The sequence below is a fragment of the Oncorhynchus keta genome, chromosome 22 (genome assembly GCF_023373465.1).
Source record: "Oncorhynchus keta strain PuntledgeMale-10-30-2019 chromosome 22, Oket_V2, whole genome shotgun sequence".
NCBI lineage: Eukaryota > Metazoa > Chordata > Actinopteri > Salmoniformes > Salmonidae > Oncorhynchus > Oncorhynchus keta.
The window spans coordinates 20139865-20159585 of NC_068442.1; the positions used below are offsets into that span (position 1 = coordinate 20139865).

Below are 19721 nucleotides of genomic sequence, written 5' to 3' on the forward strand. Positions count from 1 at the left end.
AGCATACCCTAAAAACTCTGTCTGAATAGGGAAAAGGGAGCAAAGAATGTGTCTCAGGATGAAACGCGGAGCAGAGAGTGTGTCTCAGGATGAAACGCGGAGCAGAGAGTGTGTCTCAGGATGAAACGCGGAGCAGAGAGTGTGTCTCAGGATGAAACGCGGAGCAGAGAGTGTGTCTCAGGATGAAACGCGGAGCAGAGAGTGTGTAACATGATGAAACGCGGAGAAGAGAGTGTGTCTCAGGATGAAACGCGGAGCAGAGAGTGTGTAACATGATGAAACGCAGAGCAGAGAGTGTGTCTCAGGATGAAACGCGGAGCAGAGAGTGTGTAACAGGATGAAACGCAGAGCAGAGAGTGTGTCTCAGGATGAAACGCGGAGCAGAGAGTGTGTCTCAGGATGAAACGCGGAGCAGAGAGTGTGTCTCAGGATGAAACACGGAGCAGAGAGTGTGTCTCAGGATGAAACGCGGAGCAGAGAGTGTGTCTCAGGATGAAACACGGAGCAGAGAGTGCGTCTCAGGATGAAACGCGGAGCAGAGAGTGTGTCTCAGGATGAAACGCGGAGCAGAGAGTGTGTCTCATGATGAAACGTGGAGCAGAGAGTGTGTCTCAGGATGAAACACGGAGCAGAGAGTGTGTCTCAGGATGAAACACGGAGCAGAGAGTGTGTCTCAGGATGAAACGCGGAGCAGAGAGTGTCTCAGGATGAAACGCGGAGCAGAGAGTGTGTCTCAGGATGAAACACGGAGCAGAGAGTGCGTCTCAGGATGAAACACGGAGCAGAGAGTGCGTCTCAGGATGAAACACGGAGCAGAGAGTGTGTAACATGATGAAACGCGGAGAAGAGAGTGTGTCTCAGGATGAAACGCGGAGCAGAGAGTGTGTCTCAGGATGAAACGCGGAGCAGAGAGTGTGTCTCAGGATGAAACGCGGAGCAGAGAGTGTGTCTCAGGATGAAACGCGGAGCAGAGAGTGTGTCTCAGGATGAAACGCGGAGCAGAGAGTGTGTCTCAGGATGAAACGCGGAGCAGAGAGTGTGTCTCAGGATGAAACGCGGAGCAGAGAGTGTGTCTCAGGATGAAACGCGGAGCAGAGAGTGTGTCTCAGGATGAAACGCGGAGCAGAGAGTGTGTCTCAGGATGAAACGCGGAGCAGAGAGTGTGTCTCAGGATGAAACGCGGAGCAGAGAGTGTGTAACATGATGAAACGCGGAGAAGAGAGTGTGTCTCAGGATGAAACGCGGAGCAGAGAGTGTGTAACATGATGAAACGCAGAGCAGAGAGTGTGTCTCAGGATGAAACGCGGAGCAGAGAGTGTGTAACAGGATGAAACGCAGAGCAGAGAGTGTGTCTCAGGATGAAACGCGGAGCAGAGAGTGTGTCTCAGGATGAAACGCGGAGCAGAGAGTGTGTCTCAGGATGAAACACGGAGCAGAGAGTGTGTCTCAGGATGAAACGCGGAGCAGAGAGTGTGTCTCAGGATGAAACACGGAGCAGAGAGTGCGTCTCAGGATGAAACGCGGAGCAGAGAGTGTGTCTCAGGATGAAACGCGGAGCAGAGAGTGTGTCTCATGATGAAACGTGGAGCAGAGAGTGTGTCTCAGGATGAAACACGGAGCAGAGAGTGTGTCTCAGGATGAAACACGGAGCAGAGAGTGTGTCTCAGGATGAAACGCGGAGCAGAGAGTGTCTCAGGATGAAACGCGGAGCAGAGAGTGTGTCTCAGGATGAAACACGGAGCAGAGAGTGCGTCTCAGGATGAAACACGGAGCAGAGAGTGCGTCTCAGGATGAAACACGGAGCAGAGAGTGTGTAACATGATGAAACGCGGAGAAGAGAGTGTGTCTCAGGATGAAACGCGGAGCAGAGAGTGTGTCTCAGGATGAAACGCGGAGCAGAGAGTGTGTCTCAGGATGAAACGCGGAGCAGAGAGTGTGTCTCAGGATGAAACGCGGAGCAGAGAGTGTGTCTCAGGATGAAACGCGGAGCAGAGAGTGTGTCTCAGGATGAAACGCGGAGCAGAGAGTGTGTCTCAGGATGAAACGCGGAGCAGAGAGTGTGTAACATGATGAAACGCGGAGAAGAGAGTGTGTCTCAGGATGAAACGCGGAGCAGAGAGTGTGTAACATGATGAAACGCAGAGCAGAGAGTGTGTCTCAGGATGAAACGCGGAGCAGAGAGTGTGTAACAGGATGAAACGCAGAGCAGAGAGTGTGTCTCAGGATGAAACGCGGAGCAGAGAGTGTGTCTCAGGATGAAACGCGGAGCAGAGAGTGTGTCTCATGATGAAACGTGGAGCAGAGAGTGTGTCTCAGGATGAAACACGGAGCAGAGAGTGTGTCTCAGGATGAAACACGGAGCAGAGAGTGTGTCTCAGGATGAAACGCGGAGCAGAGAGTGTCTCAGGATGAAACGCGGAGCAGAGAGTGTGTCTCAGGATGAAACACGGAGCAGAGAGTGCGTCTCAGGATGAAACACGGAGCAGAGAGTGCGTCTCAGGATGAAACACGGAGCAGAGAGTGTGTAACAGGTTGAAACACGGAGCAGAGAGTGTGTCTCAGGATGAAACACGGAGCAGAGAGTGTGTAACAGGTTGAAACACGGAGCAGAGAGTGTGTCTCAGGATGAAACACGGAGCAGAGACTGCGTCTCAGGATGAAACACGGAGCAGAGAGTGTGTAACAGGATGAAACGCGGAGCAGAGAGTGTGTCTCAGGATGAAACACGGAGCAGAGAGTGTGTCTCAGGATGAAACACGGAGCAGAGAGTGTGTAACAGGATGAAACACGGAGCAGAGAGTGTGTAACAGGATGAAACACGGAGCAGAGAGTGTGTAACAGGTTGAAACACGGAGCAGAGAGTGTGTAACAGGATTAAACACGGAGCAGAGTGTGTAACAGGATGCAACACGGAGCAAAGAGTGTGTAACAGGTTGAAACACAGAGCAGAGAGTGTGTAACAGGATGATGGTAACATTGTAATTGTCTGTGTCTATGTCTCCTATTGAACCACAGCCCAAACCACACACAGTGCCCAAGGCAGACAGGGTCTCTGACACACAGACAGGGGCTATACAGGAACAGACAGAATGTAAAAAAGATTCAGCTCTCTCTCTCTCTCTCTCTCTCTCTCTCTCTCTCTCTCTCTCTCTCTCTCTCTCTCTCTCTCTCTCTCTCTCTCTCTCTCTCTCTCTCTCTCTCTCTCTCTCTCTCTCTCTCATCAATGAATAGATATCCAAGGGTCCTATAATGATTACAGATTTGGAGTTCAGTCTGTGTCTCTGTTTGTGCAAATGTGTGTGTGCACCACGTGTGAGTGTGTTTGTGTGTGTGAGACACAGCCACTGCCAGGAATCTCTGATGGTATTAAGGCTACAGTGGACTCACTTTGAGGGTTTGAACTAGCGCACACACATACATACACGCATCACACAGAGGAGAGGGGGGAGTGTACAGAGAGTCAGGGTGTTCCTCTCTTCACAGCCTGCATGCGCTGAAACGAATGGTGGCTGTATTGCTAGCACCGTGTTTTGTGCAAATCATCTCCTAGTTCAGAGTTCATAGAAAGAATACAATCTCATCACACATTTTTTCCTCAGTGATTAACTATGCATATATGCCAAACATTCATATATAGATCTATATATTTTTTGATTTTCAAAAATGTATATGAAAACTATCATATATACATTGCTTTTGATTAATATAAAAAAGCAAATATTTGTATTTTGTTCATATTTACAGGGTGTACGCCATTTTGAGAGGTTTAAATATTTTAGTTTCTCTTTTTCATGATCACTCTGAAATTCAGATTAGGTGAGTGAATAGAAAAAGTTCTTAATGTCTTAATCCAAGAGCTACAAAATCCACCCCTACATTATGGGGGGGCATAACAAATAAACATTATGGAGGGGGGAATAACAAATAAACACAAACCAACAATCAACTCTTACATTATGGAGAGAGGGGGAATAACAAATAAACACAAACCAACAATCAACTCTTACATTATGGAGGGGGAGGACATAACAAATAATCACAAACCAACAATCAACTCTTACATTATGAAGGGGGCATAACAAATAAACACAAACCAACAATCAACTCTTACATTATGGAGGGGGATAACAAATAAACACAAACCAACAATCAACTCTTACATTATGGAGGGGGAATAACAAATAATCACAAACCAACAATCAACTCTTACATTATGGAGGGGATAACAAATAAACACAAACCAACAATCAACTCTTACATCATGGAGGGGGGGATAACAAATAAACACAAACCAACAATCAACTCTTACATTATGGAGGGGGAATAACAAATAAACACAAACCAACAATCAACTCTTACATTATGGAGGGGGGATAACAAATAAACACAAACCAACAATCAACTCTTACATTATGGAGGGGGGAATAGCAAATAAACACAAACCAACAATCAACTCTTACATCATGGAGGGGGGATAACAAATAAACACAAACTAACAATCAACTCTTACATTATGGAGGGGGGGATAACAAATAAACACAAACCAACAATCAACTCTTACATTATGGAGGGGGGATAACAAATAAACACAAACCAACAATCAACTCTTACATTATGGAGGGGGGATAACAAATAAACACAAACCAACAATCAACTCTTACATTATGGAGGGGGATAACAAATAAACACAAACTAACAATCAACTCTTACATTATGGAGGGGGGATAACAAATAATCACAAACCAACAATCAACTCTTACATCATGGAGGGGGGATAACAAATAAACACAAACCAACAATCAACTCTTACATTATGGAGGGGGGATAACAAATAAACACAAACCAACAATCAACTCTTACATTATGGAGGGGGATAACAAATAAACACAAACTAACAATCAACTCTTACATTATGGAGGGGGGATAACAAATAATCACAAACCAACAATCAACTCTTACATTATGAAGGGGGAATAACAAATAATCACAAACCAACAATCAACTCTTACATTATGGAGGGGGAATAACAAATAAACACAAACCAACAATCAACTCTTACATTATGGAGGGGGGATAACAAATAAACACAAACCAACAATCAACTCTTACATTATGGAGGGGGGATAACAAATAAACACAAACCAACAATCAACTCTTACATTATGGAGGGGGGGATAACAAATAAACACAAACCAACAATCAACTCTTACATCATGGAGGGGGGATAACAAATAAACACAAACCAACAATCAACTCTTACATTATGGAGGGGGGGATAACAAATAAACACAAACCAACAATCAACTCTTACATCATGGAGGGGGGATAACAAATAAACACAAACTAACAATCAACTCTTACATTATGGAGGAGGGGGGGATAACAAATAAACACAAACCAACAATCAACTCTTACATTATGGAGGAGGGGGAATAGCAAATAAACACAAACCAACAATCAACTCTTACATTATGGAGGAGGGGGGATAACAAATAAACACAAACCAACAATCAACTCTTACATTATGGAGGGGGGAATAGCAAATAAACACAAACCAACAATCAACTCTTACATTATGGAGGGGGGATAACAAATAAACACAAACCAACAATCAACTCTTACATTATGGAGGGGGGGATAACAAATAAACACAAACCAACAATCAACTCTTACATCATGGAGGGGGGGGGATAACAAATAAACACAAACTAACAATCAACTCTTACATTATGGAGGGGGGAATAGCAAATAAACACAAACCAACAATCAACTCTTACATTATGGAGGAGGGGGGGGAATAGCAAATAAACACAAACCAACAATCAACTCTTACATCATGGAGGGGGGGATAACAAATAAACACAAACTAACAATCAACTCTTACATTATGGAGGGGGATAACAAATAAACACAAACTAACAATCAACTCTTACATCATGGAGGGGGGATAACAAATAAACACAAACTAACAATCAACTCTTACATTATGGAGGGGGGATAACAAATAAACACAAACTAACAATCAACTCTTACATCATGGAGGGGGCATAACAAATAAACACAAACCAACAATCAACTCTTACATTATGGAGGGGGGGATAACAAATAAACACAAACCAACAATCAACTCTTACATTATGGAGGGGGGGGATAACAAATAAACACAAACCAACAATCAACTCTTACATTATGGAGGGGGGGATAACAAATAAACACAAACCAACAATCAACTCTTACATCATGGAGGGGGGGATAACAAATAAACACAAACCAACAATCAACTCTTACATCATGGAGGGGGGGATAACAAATAAACACAAACCAACAATCAACTCTTACATTATGGAGGGGGGATAACAAATAAACACAAACCAACAATCAACTCTTACATCATGGAGGGGGGATAACAAATAAACACAAACTAACAATCAACTCTTACATTATGGAGGGGGATAACAAATAAACACAAACCAACAATCAACTCTTACATTATGGAGGGGGCATAACAAATAAACACAAACTAACAATCAACTCTTACATTATGGAGGGGGGATAACAAATAAACACAAACCAACAATCAACTCTTACATTATGGAGGGGGGATAACAAATAAACACAAACTAACAATCAACTCTTACATCATGGAGGGGGGATAACAAATAAACACAAACTAACAATCAACTCTTACATCATGGAGGGGGGATAACAAATAAACACAAACTAACAATCAACTCTTACATTATGGAGGGGGGATAACAAATAAACACAAACCAACAATCAACTCTTACATCATGGAGGGGGATAACAAATAAACACAAACCAACAATCAACTCTTACATTATGGAGGGGGCATAACAAATAAACACAAACTAACAATCAACTCTTACATCATGGAGGGGGATAACAAATAAACACAAACTAACAATCAACTCTTACATTATGAAGGGGGGCATAACAAATAAACACAAACTAACAATCAACTCTTACATTATGGAGGGGGCATAACAAATAAACACAAACCAACAATCAACTCTTACATTATGGAGGGGGATAACAAATAAACACAAACCAACAATCAACTCTTACATTATGGAGGGGGAATAACAAATAAACACAAACCAACAATCAACTCTTACATTATGGAGGGGGGATAACAAATAAACACAAACCAACAATCAACTCTTACATTATGGAGGGGGATAACAAATAAACACAAACTAACAATCAACTCTTACATTATGGAGGGGGATAACAAATAAACACAAACTAACAATCAACTCTTACATTATGGAGGGGGATAACAAATAAACACAAACCAACAATCAACTCTTACATTATGGAGGGGGGATAACAAATAAACACAAACCAACAATCAACTCTTACATTATGGAGGAGGGGGGGATAACAAATAAACACAAACCAACAATCAACTCTTACATTATGGAGGGGGGATAACAAATAAACACAAACCAACAATCAACTCTTACATTATGGAGGGGGAATAGCAAATAAACACAAACCAACAATCAACTCTTACATTATGGAGGGGGAATAACAAATAAACACAAACCAACAATCAACTCTTACATTATGGAGGGGGATAACAAATAAACACAAACTAACAATCAACTCTTACATTATGGAGGGGGATAACAAATAAACACAAACCAACAATCAACTCTTACATCATGGAGGGGGCATAACAAATAAACACAAACCAACAATCAACTCTTACATTATGGAGGGGGAATAACAAATAAACACAAACCAACAATCAACTCTTACATTATGGAGGGGGGATAACAAATAAACACAAACCAACAATCAACTCTTACATTATGGAGGGGGATAACAAATAAACACAAACCAACAATCAACTCTTACATCATGGAGGGGGCATAACAAATAAACACAAACTAACAATCAACTCTTACATTATGGAGGGGGGATAACAAATAAACACAAACCAACAATCAACTCTTACATTATGGAGGGGGATAACAAATAAACACAAACCAACAATCAACTCTTACATTATGGAGGGGGAATAACAAATAAACACAAACCAACAATCAACTCTTACATCATGGAGGGGGGATAACAAATAAACACAAACTAACAATCAACTCTTACATTATGGAGGGGGATAACAAATAAACACAAACTAACAATCAACTCTTACATTATGGAGGGGGATAACAAATAAACACAAACCAACAATCAACTCTTACATTATGGAGGGGGAATAACAAATAAACACAAACCAACAATCAACTCTTACATCATGGAATAACAAATAAACACAAACCAACAATCAACTCTTACATCATGGAGGGGGGGATAACAAATAAACACAAACCAACAATCAACTCTTACATTATGGAGGGGGGGATAACAAATAAACACAAACCAACAATCAACTCTTACATTATGGGGGGGGGGATAACAAATAAACACAAACCAACAATCAACTCTTACATTATGGAGGGGGGGATAACAAATAAACACAAACCAACAATCAACTCTTACATTATGGAGGGGGGGATAACAAATAAACACAAACCAACAATCAACTCTTACATTATGGAGGGGGATAACAAATAAACACAAACCAACAATCAACTCTTACATTATGGAGGGGGGATAACAAATAAACACAAACTAACAATCAACTCTTACATTATGGAGGGGGGATAACAAATAAACACAAACCAACAATCAACTCTTACATTATGGAGGGGGGATAACAAATAAACACAAACCAACAATCAACTCTTACATTATGGAGGGGGGATAACAAATAAACACAAACTAACAATCAACTCTTACATTATGGAGGGGGATAACAAATAAACACAAACTAACAATCAACTCTTACATCATGGAGGGGGGATAACAAATAAACACAAACCAACAATCAACTCTTACATTATGGAGGGGGATAACAAATAAACACAAACCAACAATCAACTCTTACATTATGGAGGGGGATAACAAATAAACACAAACAACAATCAACTCTAACATCATGGAGGGGGGGATAACAAATAAACACAAACCAACAATCAACTCTTACATTATGGAGGAGGGGGGGGAATAGCAAATAAACACAAACCAACAATCAACTCTTACATTATGGAGGGGGATAACAAATAAACACAAACCAACAATCAACTCTTACATTATGGAGGGGGCATAACAAATAAACACAAACCAACAATCAACTCTTACATCATGGAGGGGGATAACAAATAAACACAAACCAACAATCAACTCTTACATTATGGAGGGGGATAACAAATAAACACAAACTAACAATCAACTCTGACATTATGGAGGGGGTAACAAATAAACACAAACCAACAATCAACCGCACACAAAAGCCTAAAGGAGTCAGACGGTATGGTAGTGGCCCAAAATATATCCTTTTCCTTAAATAGTACCACAAAATGTAAAATGGAGGGCACTATAGGGATAAGGGTGTCATTTAGAACAGCCCGCATGTCTCCAGAATCAGGAGTGAGATCATCTGTGAGGTCCAATGTGAGACAGTGAGCGTTATCCCTACAACCTTGACACAACGTTGAATTTACCACCTGCTGAATGGATACAAAGGAACGTTTCACAGAGATAGATTGCCAAGGATCTTAACTGAGCATAAAGGTTTCAGTGCTACTGTTGACTAGTTAAGGTTTTAGTGGTAGCAGAGCCCACCTGGGTCATGTTCAGGGTAGTCCAATGTTAAACCTCAATGTAGATAGTCATAGAGAACAGACATGCTTTACTGTTGAGAAACCTATACTACATATTCTTTACCTACAAAAGCAAAAAATCCACTTGTATAATAGGGAATCATGTTTGTTCTTTATAAGACGTTCATGACAGTTGTACCATGTCAGGTCTATTCACTGCTATTGGACCAGGTCTCTCTTGGAAAAGAGATGTTTTTTCACCTGTATAAATACAGGTCAAATCAATAAATATGCGGTATTCAGAATGTTGCTCCCTCTTAAACGCACCACCATTGTTCTCCCGCTGTGATGGTGTGTGTATGGATGACCACTCACTGTCTCTAACCATTGAGAGAAGCTATTCACATTACAATTGTTGATTTCTTAAGACATCCCGGTCTATAACCCAAACCATGGTCTCAGATGTAGATAATGATGCTACCGGTCTTAGGTTGGATGAGGATTGTGTCTGAGTCTGTGTGTGAATCTAAGTGTGTTATTTGGTTGACCAGGTGAATGGTCATGTGTGTACAGTATATATAGATGTAAGATCTTCATTTGAGCCAGTTTGCTACAACAGGAAAATAATCCTGCAGCAACAGGAAATGTGAATTATTATTATATTATAATTAATGGACATTTTTTGGTTGATACAAAATCAAGTCTGACATTTCAAAGTGTAAATTACAAACTTCAGAAGCCTACAAGCACTACAAGTGCAGGAAAGTTATTCTGCAACAGGCTGATAATTAAGACTCTGTGTATATCTACATCTGAGTATGTGTTGAGGTCACTGGGTTTAAACTGGGGTCAACTGTGGTGTCACACCCCTCACTGTGTGGGATACCCTTCAGCATGACGGAAGACCGCAAGACAACAAGCGGAAACGAAAACACAACCTTCTGTTCAAGACGTGATGCAACTTCTCATGCTACTGTTCAGGAAAGAGTGACCATAGAAGGACAGTTAATCAATAGCGTGTTGTATATTGAATATGTATAGTTTTAGTAAAGTTGTATATTTTATGAAAAAAAAATCATTTTTATATATCTATATACTTTCTTTCAAATATATATATATAATTGGTAAAAACAAGTAAATTGTTGGTGGAATCAATGTTAAAGTCTTCTCTCTATACTCTGTCTAGAACGTTCTGCCCCCCAAAGCTATTTAAATACATTTATATTATATATATATTTATAATATTCCCTTTGGAAACCCAAAGCAAATGTTTTGATTATGAAAAAAGCCACTAGTGTTGGTTAAACATTCTCCAAATATAATAGATAGCACAGTCAGTCCGTGAGACGGTCCCAGGATAGATGAGTTCTCCCCACGTGGTCTCCAACATCAAACTCTGTCTCTGGGCACAAGTGTTAAACACAATGCCAGGCAGAGTGGAGAGAGGCCTGTGTCAGTACTGTATCAGTATGTCAGTTCTATGTCAATACTAGGTCAGTACTGTATCAGTATGTCAGTTCTATGTCAATACTAGGTCAGTACTGCATCTTTACTCCTGTGTTCAACGTAGCTGATCTCTGTAAGAATATTTTGAAAGGCAACTGAACTTTCCGTTTGGAACGAGATTCATCCTCCTCTTCTTCACACAAACTGGGGATCCTTCAGAGGCAAACAATGAACAGGAGGGAAAGAGATGGAGGGACAGAGAGAAGAAGAACGGCACAGCCAAGGAAAGGTCTGTGGGATAGGTTAAAGGTGTGACTAAAGGAGCAACTCAAGCAGTCACAAATCAAATGTTCTAATCGGAGCTCATGCGAGATTCTGTTCTGCAAAGAGTTTCTGTGCCTCTTTCAGAGGACTCATCTGATAGGTTGTGAGATGGGGGAGGGACTTCATAATTCAGTGCAGTGCTGAGAGCTGCATATGAACGCAATCACTGAAACGTTCAGACACATCAGAAAAAAAAGAAATGAAAAGCAGCGACCTAAAATGGAGTTGGTTTAAAACTGGGGTGGTCTATCCATATTTCTCTCTCTCTCTCTCTCTCTCTCTCTCTCTCTCTCTCTCTCTCTCTCTCTCTAAAGACTGGATAATCTCATCTCTCTCTCTCTCTCTCTCTCTCTCTCTCTCTCTCTCTCTCTCTCTCTCTCTCTCTCTCTCTCTCTCTCTCTCTCTCTCTCTCTCTCTCTCTCTCTCTCTCTCATCTCTCTCTCTCTCTCTCTCTCTCTCTCTCTCTCTCTCTCTCTCTCTCTCTCTCTCTCTCTCTCTCTCTCTCTCTCTCTCTCTCTCTCTCTCTCTCTCTCTCTCTCTCTCTCTCTCTCTCTCTCTCTCTCTCTCTCTCTCTCTCTCTCTCTCTCTCTCTCTCTCTCTCTCTCTCTCTCTCTCTCTCAGGGGTCAGCTCTCCAGCAGCTGTTTGAGTGCTCGTTCGATGTTCATGCGGTGTCCCACCCGCGTCACCCCCAGCTCAGCAAAGTCGTCCTTGGTGAGTGCTGGCAGGTGCGATCCCTCAATCTCATGCTCCTGAAAGCCGGCCCTGTGCTCCCCCAGGTGGATGCTCTCCAGCCAGTCTCCAACGTCGTACTTGTTCCACAGGTGGAGGGGCTTCTGGTGGAAGGGCCTGAGGGCCAGGAGGGGCGAGCCCAGCCCAGGAGAGTGAGAGGGAGATGGGGAGCGGGACCGGGCGCTGGAGCTCCTCATAACAAAGCGCACTTCTTTGGGCTCATGGGGCAGGCTGAGGCTGGATGACTTGAGGATGGTCTGGGGTGGCGTGGTGGGCGAAATGGGTAAGCCGAAGCCTGGGAGTCGACTTAGGGGGTCACCCCGATCTGGGGAGCCTGAGCCGGGGCTTGGGATTCGGCGCGTTATGGGGTAGCGGCTGCCGGGCCGGATGGTGTAGGAAGTGCCGTAGCTTCTCTGGGAAATGGTGTGGAGCTCTCCTAGACTGCTGAAAAGTCTGGAGGAGAGAGCGAGAGAGAGCGAGAGAGAGCGAGAGAGAGAGAGAGAGAGAGAGAGAGAGAGAGAGAGAGAGAGAGAGAGAGAGAGAGAGAGAGAGAGAGAGGGTGTTTGGGAGGGAAGGAGGTTGAGAGGGATACAGAGAAAGCAGGCACAATGAGATGTAGAGAAAGAAAAGGGAAAAGAGATATTAGAACAATGTCACAGTGTTCACACAAGTAAAAAGAACCATTTGATCTGTTGAGCCTTTGAAACATCAAGCCACTGAGGGGCTGCAGGGTTAGTGACCATTACTGAGAGCAAGCTAGTTAAAATCACAGCAAGATCAAAAGCTTCATTGTTTTCAACTACTGAGTTGGTTTGTACATGGCTTAAAGGCCTTATACAAGATGGTCCAACCTTTCTTGGGGTCAGGAGAGAGGAACACTGCAGAAAACACAGTTGAATTGGAAAACTAAGGAACTGGAACGTTACAGAACCGGAACATGGCAGAACATCTGACAGAGCAGAAATGGGTTCTATCCACCAATTCCCTCTGTAGTCGCTTTCTCTGTTCTCTCTCGCTTCGATCTATCCAGTTGCTGGCATATGGTGTGCAAGAGAAACGCGTTCTGCATACTGTCTAGCTAGTGGAAGACGATCAAGCAACACTTGGTGGATCCAGCTCATTCTGACAGAGCAATCACTGAGAGTATCTGCTCATCAATCTCTTTCTATCTCTCACTCCCTTTCTCCCTTTCCCTCTCTCCTTCATGAATTACTTTAGTGAAACTTAATTCCGTCTTATTGCCAATCAAGTTGTCCACTCTGACATAGAGCCCTCATCAGCATTTCCCTGGATCCCATCGCTCAGTTTCTCTGATGTCCATTCTAAACCCCACTGTGACTCCAGTCTCACAGACGGGGACCCAGAAACTGGTGCAGTTTCACCAATGGCCATTCTTGGTCCGCAAAAACACTACAGTGACTACTGAATACTGTAGTATTTACTCTAGTGTTGCGGACATGATTGCAGTACACTGTCGTATGTACAGTTTACTATAGAATAAATACTGTAGTAATGTTTTTGTTGTAGTATATACTATAGTATTTACTGTAGTGTCTTTGCAGACTGTAATATACTGTAATATTTACTGTAGTTAGTTTGCAGACATTACTGTAGTATTTACTACAGTATTTAAGTGTTTTTGTTTTATTATCTTCGACATAGCAGTGGTGGCTATCTCCTTGAGGAAAACTACTGGGCAAAATACTCAAAGAGCAAATGTTCCATAACCTGTAGGTAGGTAGGACTGAGGTCTGAACAGATAGTTCAGAGCTTCTGCTCTTTTCTATAATATGTAGGGAACATTATCATTTCTCACTTATGGGTTTCTCACTGGGTGGCACGAATTGAGATATGCAAATGAAATACTGTAGCATATACTATAATAATTATTGTTTTTGTGGACATTACTGTAGTATTTACTGTAGTGTTTTTGTAGTCTGTACTATATTATTCTACATGATCGAAGGATACTAGAGTGTGTAGTATAGTATTCTACTGTATACTACAGTTCACTACATAATTCTATAGCAAGTACTACAGTATCCTATAGTAAACTGTAGTATTTTTCACGTGGGCATGCGTGTGATCCTCTACTTTACGTCTTTTCTCTACTCATTCGGCAGGCCAAGAGAACAGGCTACTCTGACGAATGGTTCATTTTTAATAAAGTCATATCAAAGCGGAATCAATGTCTGCAAGATCAAATAATGTTTTTTGTTTTTGCCTCAATAAATACAGCTCTGATTTGAAGCTATGAGGGTATGTGGTGGAGGGGGTTTATGGTTCTGTCCTGTCAGAGGAACATAATACAAGCCTACTGTAAACACCAACAAATGCCAGGGTTAAAGGATAATTGTTCAAAACCTGGCCATGTCTTTGACCGCACACACAAGCATGCACACAAATAAAAGCAGTGAACATGATTTCCTTGTGTCAGCATATTTTGGGTCCAAAAAGCTGACCATGCATGTAGTAAGAGTAAGGGTCATGTCTTTATAGCTCTACAGGAGAAACAGGTAGGGCTCTGTATGGGAGAAAAATGGTCTGCTCTGTGGGTAAGAAAGGAGAGAGCTATGGCAGCTACAACACTAGCTCAGTCCTCACACCGTAGATGATGTGCAAACTACCATATTTATACCATATCCCAGTGCTTTCCCTGAGTCTCACTCCGGACTGTACCCTGTGTACACAGTTAGATCACTTTAGATAGTAATGGTTTGATTATTTGTCTGTATTTGACCCAGATAAAGCACCTTACAGTATGAGACCTGAGGGTTTTGAGGTGAAGAACAGCCAAAACCACAGGAATGACTGGAGAGACTAAGGGGTTAAGGGGAGGGAGGGGTGGAGAGGTGAAGAACAGCCAATACCACAGGAATGACTGGAGAGAGTGAGGGGTTAAGGGGAGGGAGGGGTGGAGAGGTGAAGAACAGCCAATACCGCAGGAATGACTGGAGAGAGTGAGGGGTTAAGGGGAGGGAGGGGTGTAGAGGTGAAGAACAGCCAATACCGCAGGAATGACTGGAGAGGGTGAGGGGTTAAGGGGAGGGAGGGGTGGAGAGGTGAAGAACAGCCAATACCGCAGGAATGACTGGAGAGGGTGAGGGGTTAAGGGGAGGGAGGGGTGGAGAGGAGGCGTGGTGGAAGAGTTCAGGGGGAAATGGAGAAGTAGGTTGGTTTTGGGAACAGGCAGGGAGGTGTGTGGGAGTGGTGGAGGACAGCGTGGCGTTTTCAGTCAGTACCAACATCCATGTGTACTTGCGATTGCGTGTGCATTTGTGTATGTGTTGGGAGAGTGCTGTGTGGTATGGGTTTAGGAGGTGAGACGGTTGGTAGCTACAGAGATGGGCGGAGTGAGATGACATGAGCTCCATGCGCACTTACACGGTCGTCTTGCCCTCCTGGGCGTACAGTCAGTTCTAGACCAATCAGATCAGAGCAGCGGGGCGGAACATGCAAGGTGAGCAGAGAGAGAGCAATGGGAGAGAATGTTAGCATCAGTCCATGAGACATAGCCTGCTAGCCACACCTGGCTCTGCTTTAGACAACTCCTCTGGCCATGTCAAGCCAATGTGTGTTGTGTTAGTATGTGTGGATGAATGGTGCCCGTGTTTGTGGGTGTGTGGTTGTGTTTATGTGTTTTTGACATGACAACGACAGCAGAGTTGAGGAAATCAGAACCAGATGAGTCCAGCAGGCCACATGAGAGAGAAATGAGCACACTATTCACATCTCAAACACTGAATAAAAGGATAAAGAATACAAACCAACAGAAAAAACAACAAAATAAAACAATGAGGAACAGGATGAATGGCAAGAGTCTCCTGACTCTGTGTGTTTGTGAGTTTAAACTCAGATTATGGAGACTCATAGTATTGTATAGTAGAGTTAAGCAATAAAGCCAGATTAGCCAATATACCACAGCTAAGGGCTGTTCTTAGGCACGACGGAACGTGGAATGGATACAGTCCTTAGCCGTGGTATATTGGCTATATACCACAAACCCCCGAGGCGCCTTATTGCTATTATAAACTGGTTAACAACATAATTATAGCAGTAAAAATACATGTTTTGTCATACCCGTGGTCAGCCAATCAGCATTCAGGGCTGGAACCACCCAGTTTATAATAGAGTGTATACTATAGTGTGTGATGACTCGTCAGTGGACAAATGAAATACCCAACACAATCACTGATATCAAACAGTAACATATGTAACATAAATAAAAGATCAGAGAAGAACAGGAGACCAAAGAGCCCAACTCAAACAAATGACAACCAGGATTTTCTGAACCAGCCAAAGCTATGACAACATAGCATGAGTGAACATTATTGAATAGATGAATGAATGGTACATATAGCACCTTTGGCAGCATGGATACATTTGAATGAGACAGACATGGACTGGTGATAAATGTATGGAGCAAACAGAGTGAGTGTACACACCACAGAAATCAAGCGAATGAGTTCTGCAACTGTGTGAAGTGGGTGAAAAAGAGAGGGAGGAAGAGAGAGAGAATAACGATGTGCATAATTTGAGCTTTTCCTTCCTTTAAACTGAACAGAAAGAAAGTCTGTACAAATAGAAATATCAGATGACGTTGGGGGCGGGACGATGCAGGGAGGTTGATTTTGACTGGAAAAGGTCAAGATTAGTCAAATTAACTGAGACGGAGGAGTGGGCCAATCAGAACACTCTGTCACATGAAACATATGACATCACGCTATCCTCTGACATCACAGGGAATGTAGGTAATGTCAGAGTCCAGCTCTGGGATTGGTTGAGTTGACGGGATGTGATACTTACTTCGAACACATGGTGAAATATCTAACTAACACATTTTGCTTTGCTGGTACGCTACATGACTAACCATTACTACTCTATAGAATGCTATAGTAGTAGTGTCCCTCAGCACCTATCTGAGAACATTGCTGAGCTTCATGGAGAGAGAGATGAGGCGAGCCCGCCGGCCGCCACTACTGTTCCTATCCACAACCAGGTCAGGGTGGTACTGGTGGTCATAATTGGTCCTCCTACTCAGTAGACAAACAATCAGGTCTGCATCTCAATAGTCCTAAAACCACTTTGTTTCTTCACCTTGCCTTCCTCTTCCCTTCTTTACTTCATAGTCACTGCATCATATGAAAGAACTGGACAGGTGAAAGCGAATTCCAAGAAGCCATCGCTTATGTTGCGCTCACCTGTTCAGATCAATTCAATACAGCTGAAGGAGAGGTGGTGAGGAGAGGAAGGTATTTTAGACTATTGAGATACATCTGAAGACTCCTGAAAGAAGACTGTTGCTGCTAATAAGGTTGGTTAACTGAGCCTTACACTAACTACATCTAAGCTATTTGATACTGTATTACCACTATCACCTATATACATCATAAACAATCATGATCAACATAAGATCTAATATACTAAAATAAGTAAGACCAAACTAGTAAAAACAACGAATGCACAGTATTTCAACAGCAGGCAACGGTTCATCCCACTGTATCTCTGCTGATGTGCTTGAGCTTGAAGTTGATTTGTCAGGTGAGGGGAGGGGGCACGATCATTCATTTAGCCCAATCTCTCCGAACGTTGAAGGGATAGTTCACTCCAAAAATATATCAGATGTTTTTATACCTAAAAAGTTGAGCTAAAAGTCATATAGTTTATGCCATTTATGTAGATGATATTGTGTAGATGATGTCATATATGTGCAGATCCTGCTATTGTATATGCATTAGGAGAAGTCTACAGTCTCGCGTATATTTGGTATCTGACAGACTAAGATTGTTGGGTTGTACTATCCGTGTAAGCAGCCAGCAGACCATAGTGGAAGGAGGGAGTGAACATGGGAGCTGGCAAAGACGAGAGAGATGAAAGCAATCTAAGGAGGGAGTTGAGGTACTGTATATGTTAACCCTAACCACAGATCTAGGATCAGATGAACCTGGCCCCAACCCGAATTTAAAGCTGGAATCCTTAATGGTGACACTGCCAAGTCTGTTTGTGATATTACAACAACGAAGAAATGACTGCAAACAACGAACACTGTTTTATTGCCTCAGATATCATTGCACGGTGATAGAACAGCAGAACATGTACTGCAATTGATTCTAGCACGTTGCGCGACCCTCCTCACCTCTGCCTGTCAGCAACCCAAAATATAACACTGACAGTGGGACAGACACTGGTGCTGTTTCTCCTACTGCAGATTCCATCTTTAAAACATTTTGGTGTTAAAAAAACAAATTGATCCTTTATCAGTGGTTAGAAGCAACTTTTACCCACTCCAGCTGAGCATTGCACGTAGGAAAGAGGGAGGTGTGAGGGGGGGGGAGGGGGGGCGCTGGCAGGGTCATAGGTCAGGGCCTAAAGGTCAGAGGTGAGAGTGTGTATGTTACGTGAGATGAGAAGAAGCATTCAGGAAGTGCATCCCTCCAGGCCCTGTGTTACCTTGTTTGCACCAACCGACCAACCCTGCACATATACGTGCACACACATGCACACACACACGCACACACACACTGTTTTTTATTGAGTGAGATTTAGAGCTGATTTACTGACTAGATACAACAAAGGTGGCTGTTGATAGCAGGCCAATGCTGTCACCATGGAAACAGTTTAGAACTCAGCATGTTTCAGGTGGTCTATAATCTCTATACTGTATGAGATTACATCATATAATTATTTGAGATGATCTGAAGGTTACTCAGTCTAGACCTAGAATTGTCAATAAAAGAATGTAATGTACATTGGAGAGAATCTTTAAAACTCCAATCAGTTACTGAATATATATATATACTTTACATTATAATGGTGGCGAGATCCAGTACTACATTCCTACAGTACATAGGTTATAAATGTATTATATTTGGAATTATAAACTGGGTGGTTTGAACACTGAGTGCTGATTGGCTGACAGCCATATACTACGGATATGACAAAACATGTATTTTTACTGCTCTAATTACATCGGCAACCAGTTTATAATAGCAAGAAGGCACAAGGGGGTTTATGGTATAAGGCCAATATACCACGGCTAATGACTGTATCCAGGCACCCTGCGTTGCGTCGTGCTAAGAACAGCTCTTAGTCGTGGTATATTGCCATATACCACAACCCTTGTGCCTTATTGCTTAATAATAACATTTAGTCATGTTTTATGGTCCTCTACAGGAAGTGATTAATTAGTTAGTGTACGGTAAGCTTGATGTCTAATTTTATTGGTCGAAACGTCAGGAAGTGGATCATGCCAACAAGGTAACTCATGGCGGTTTGAGAAATAAAATAAACAAAATCGGTAAATGATTTCATTCCCATGGGGTTAGTTAATAGGCTGGTTAGGAAATGAATAATACAATGAGTTTGGGTTTACCCTAGTGGCTATAAACTTAAAGTTTACTCCCATCCGTGTCCTTGTAACATCTGTCGGAATACAAAGGACTTTCAGTAGAACAATGAAAGAACAAAAAAAGAAAAAAAAACAGAATCCTCCAAAAATGGTGTGTCGTACAATCACTCCATCGGTTCCA

General features: G+C 42.3%; 1 protein-coding gene across 1 annotated transcript in view; it reads right to left on the minus strand.

Moving 5' to 3' along the window:
- Positions 1–12040: 12040 nt before the first annotated feature.
- LOC118401147 (SH3 and multiple ankyrin repeat domains protein 3-like) overlaps positions 12041–19721 on the minus strand; it is a 96477-nt gene continuing 88796 nt past the window's right edge. The window contains 1 exon segment of the mRNA XM_035798421.2: positions 12041–12645. Within this exon segment, the coding sequence (XP_035654314.2) occupies positions 12087–12645 (559 nt within the window). The 3' untranslated portion in view covers positions 12041–12086.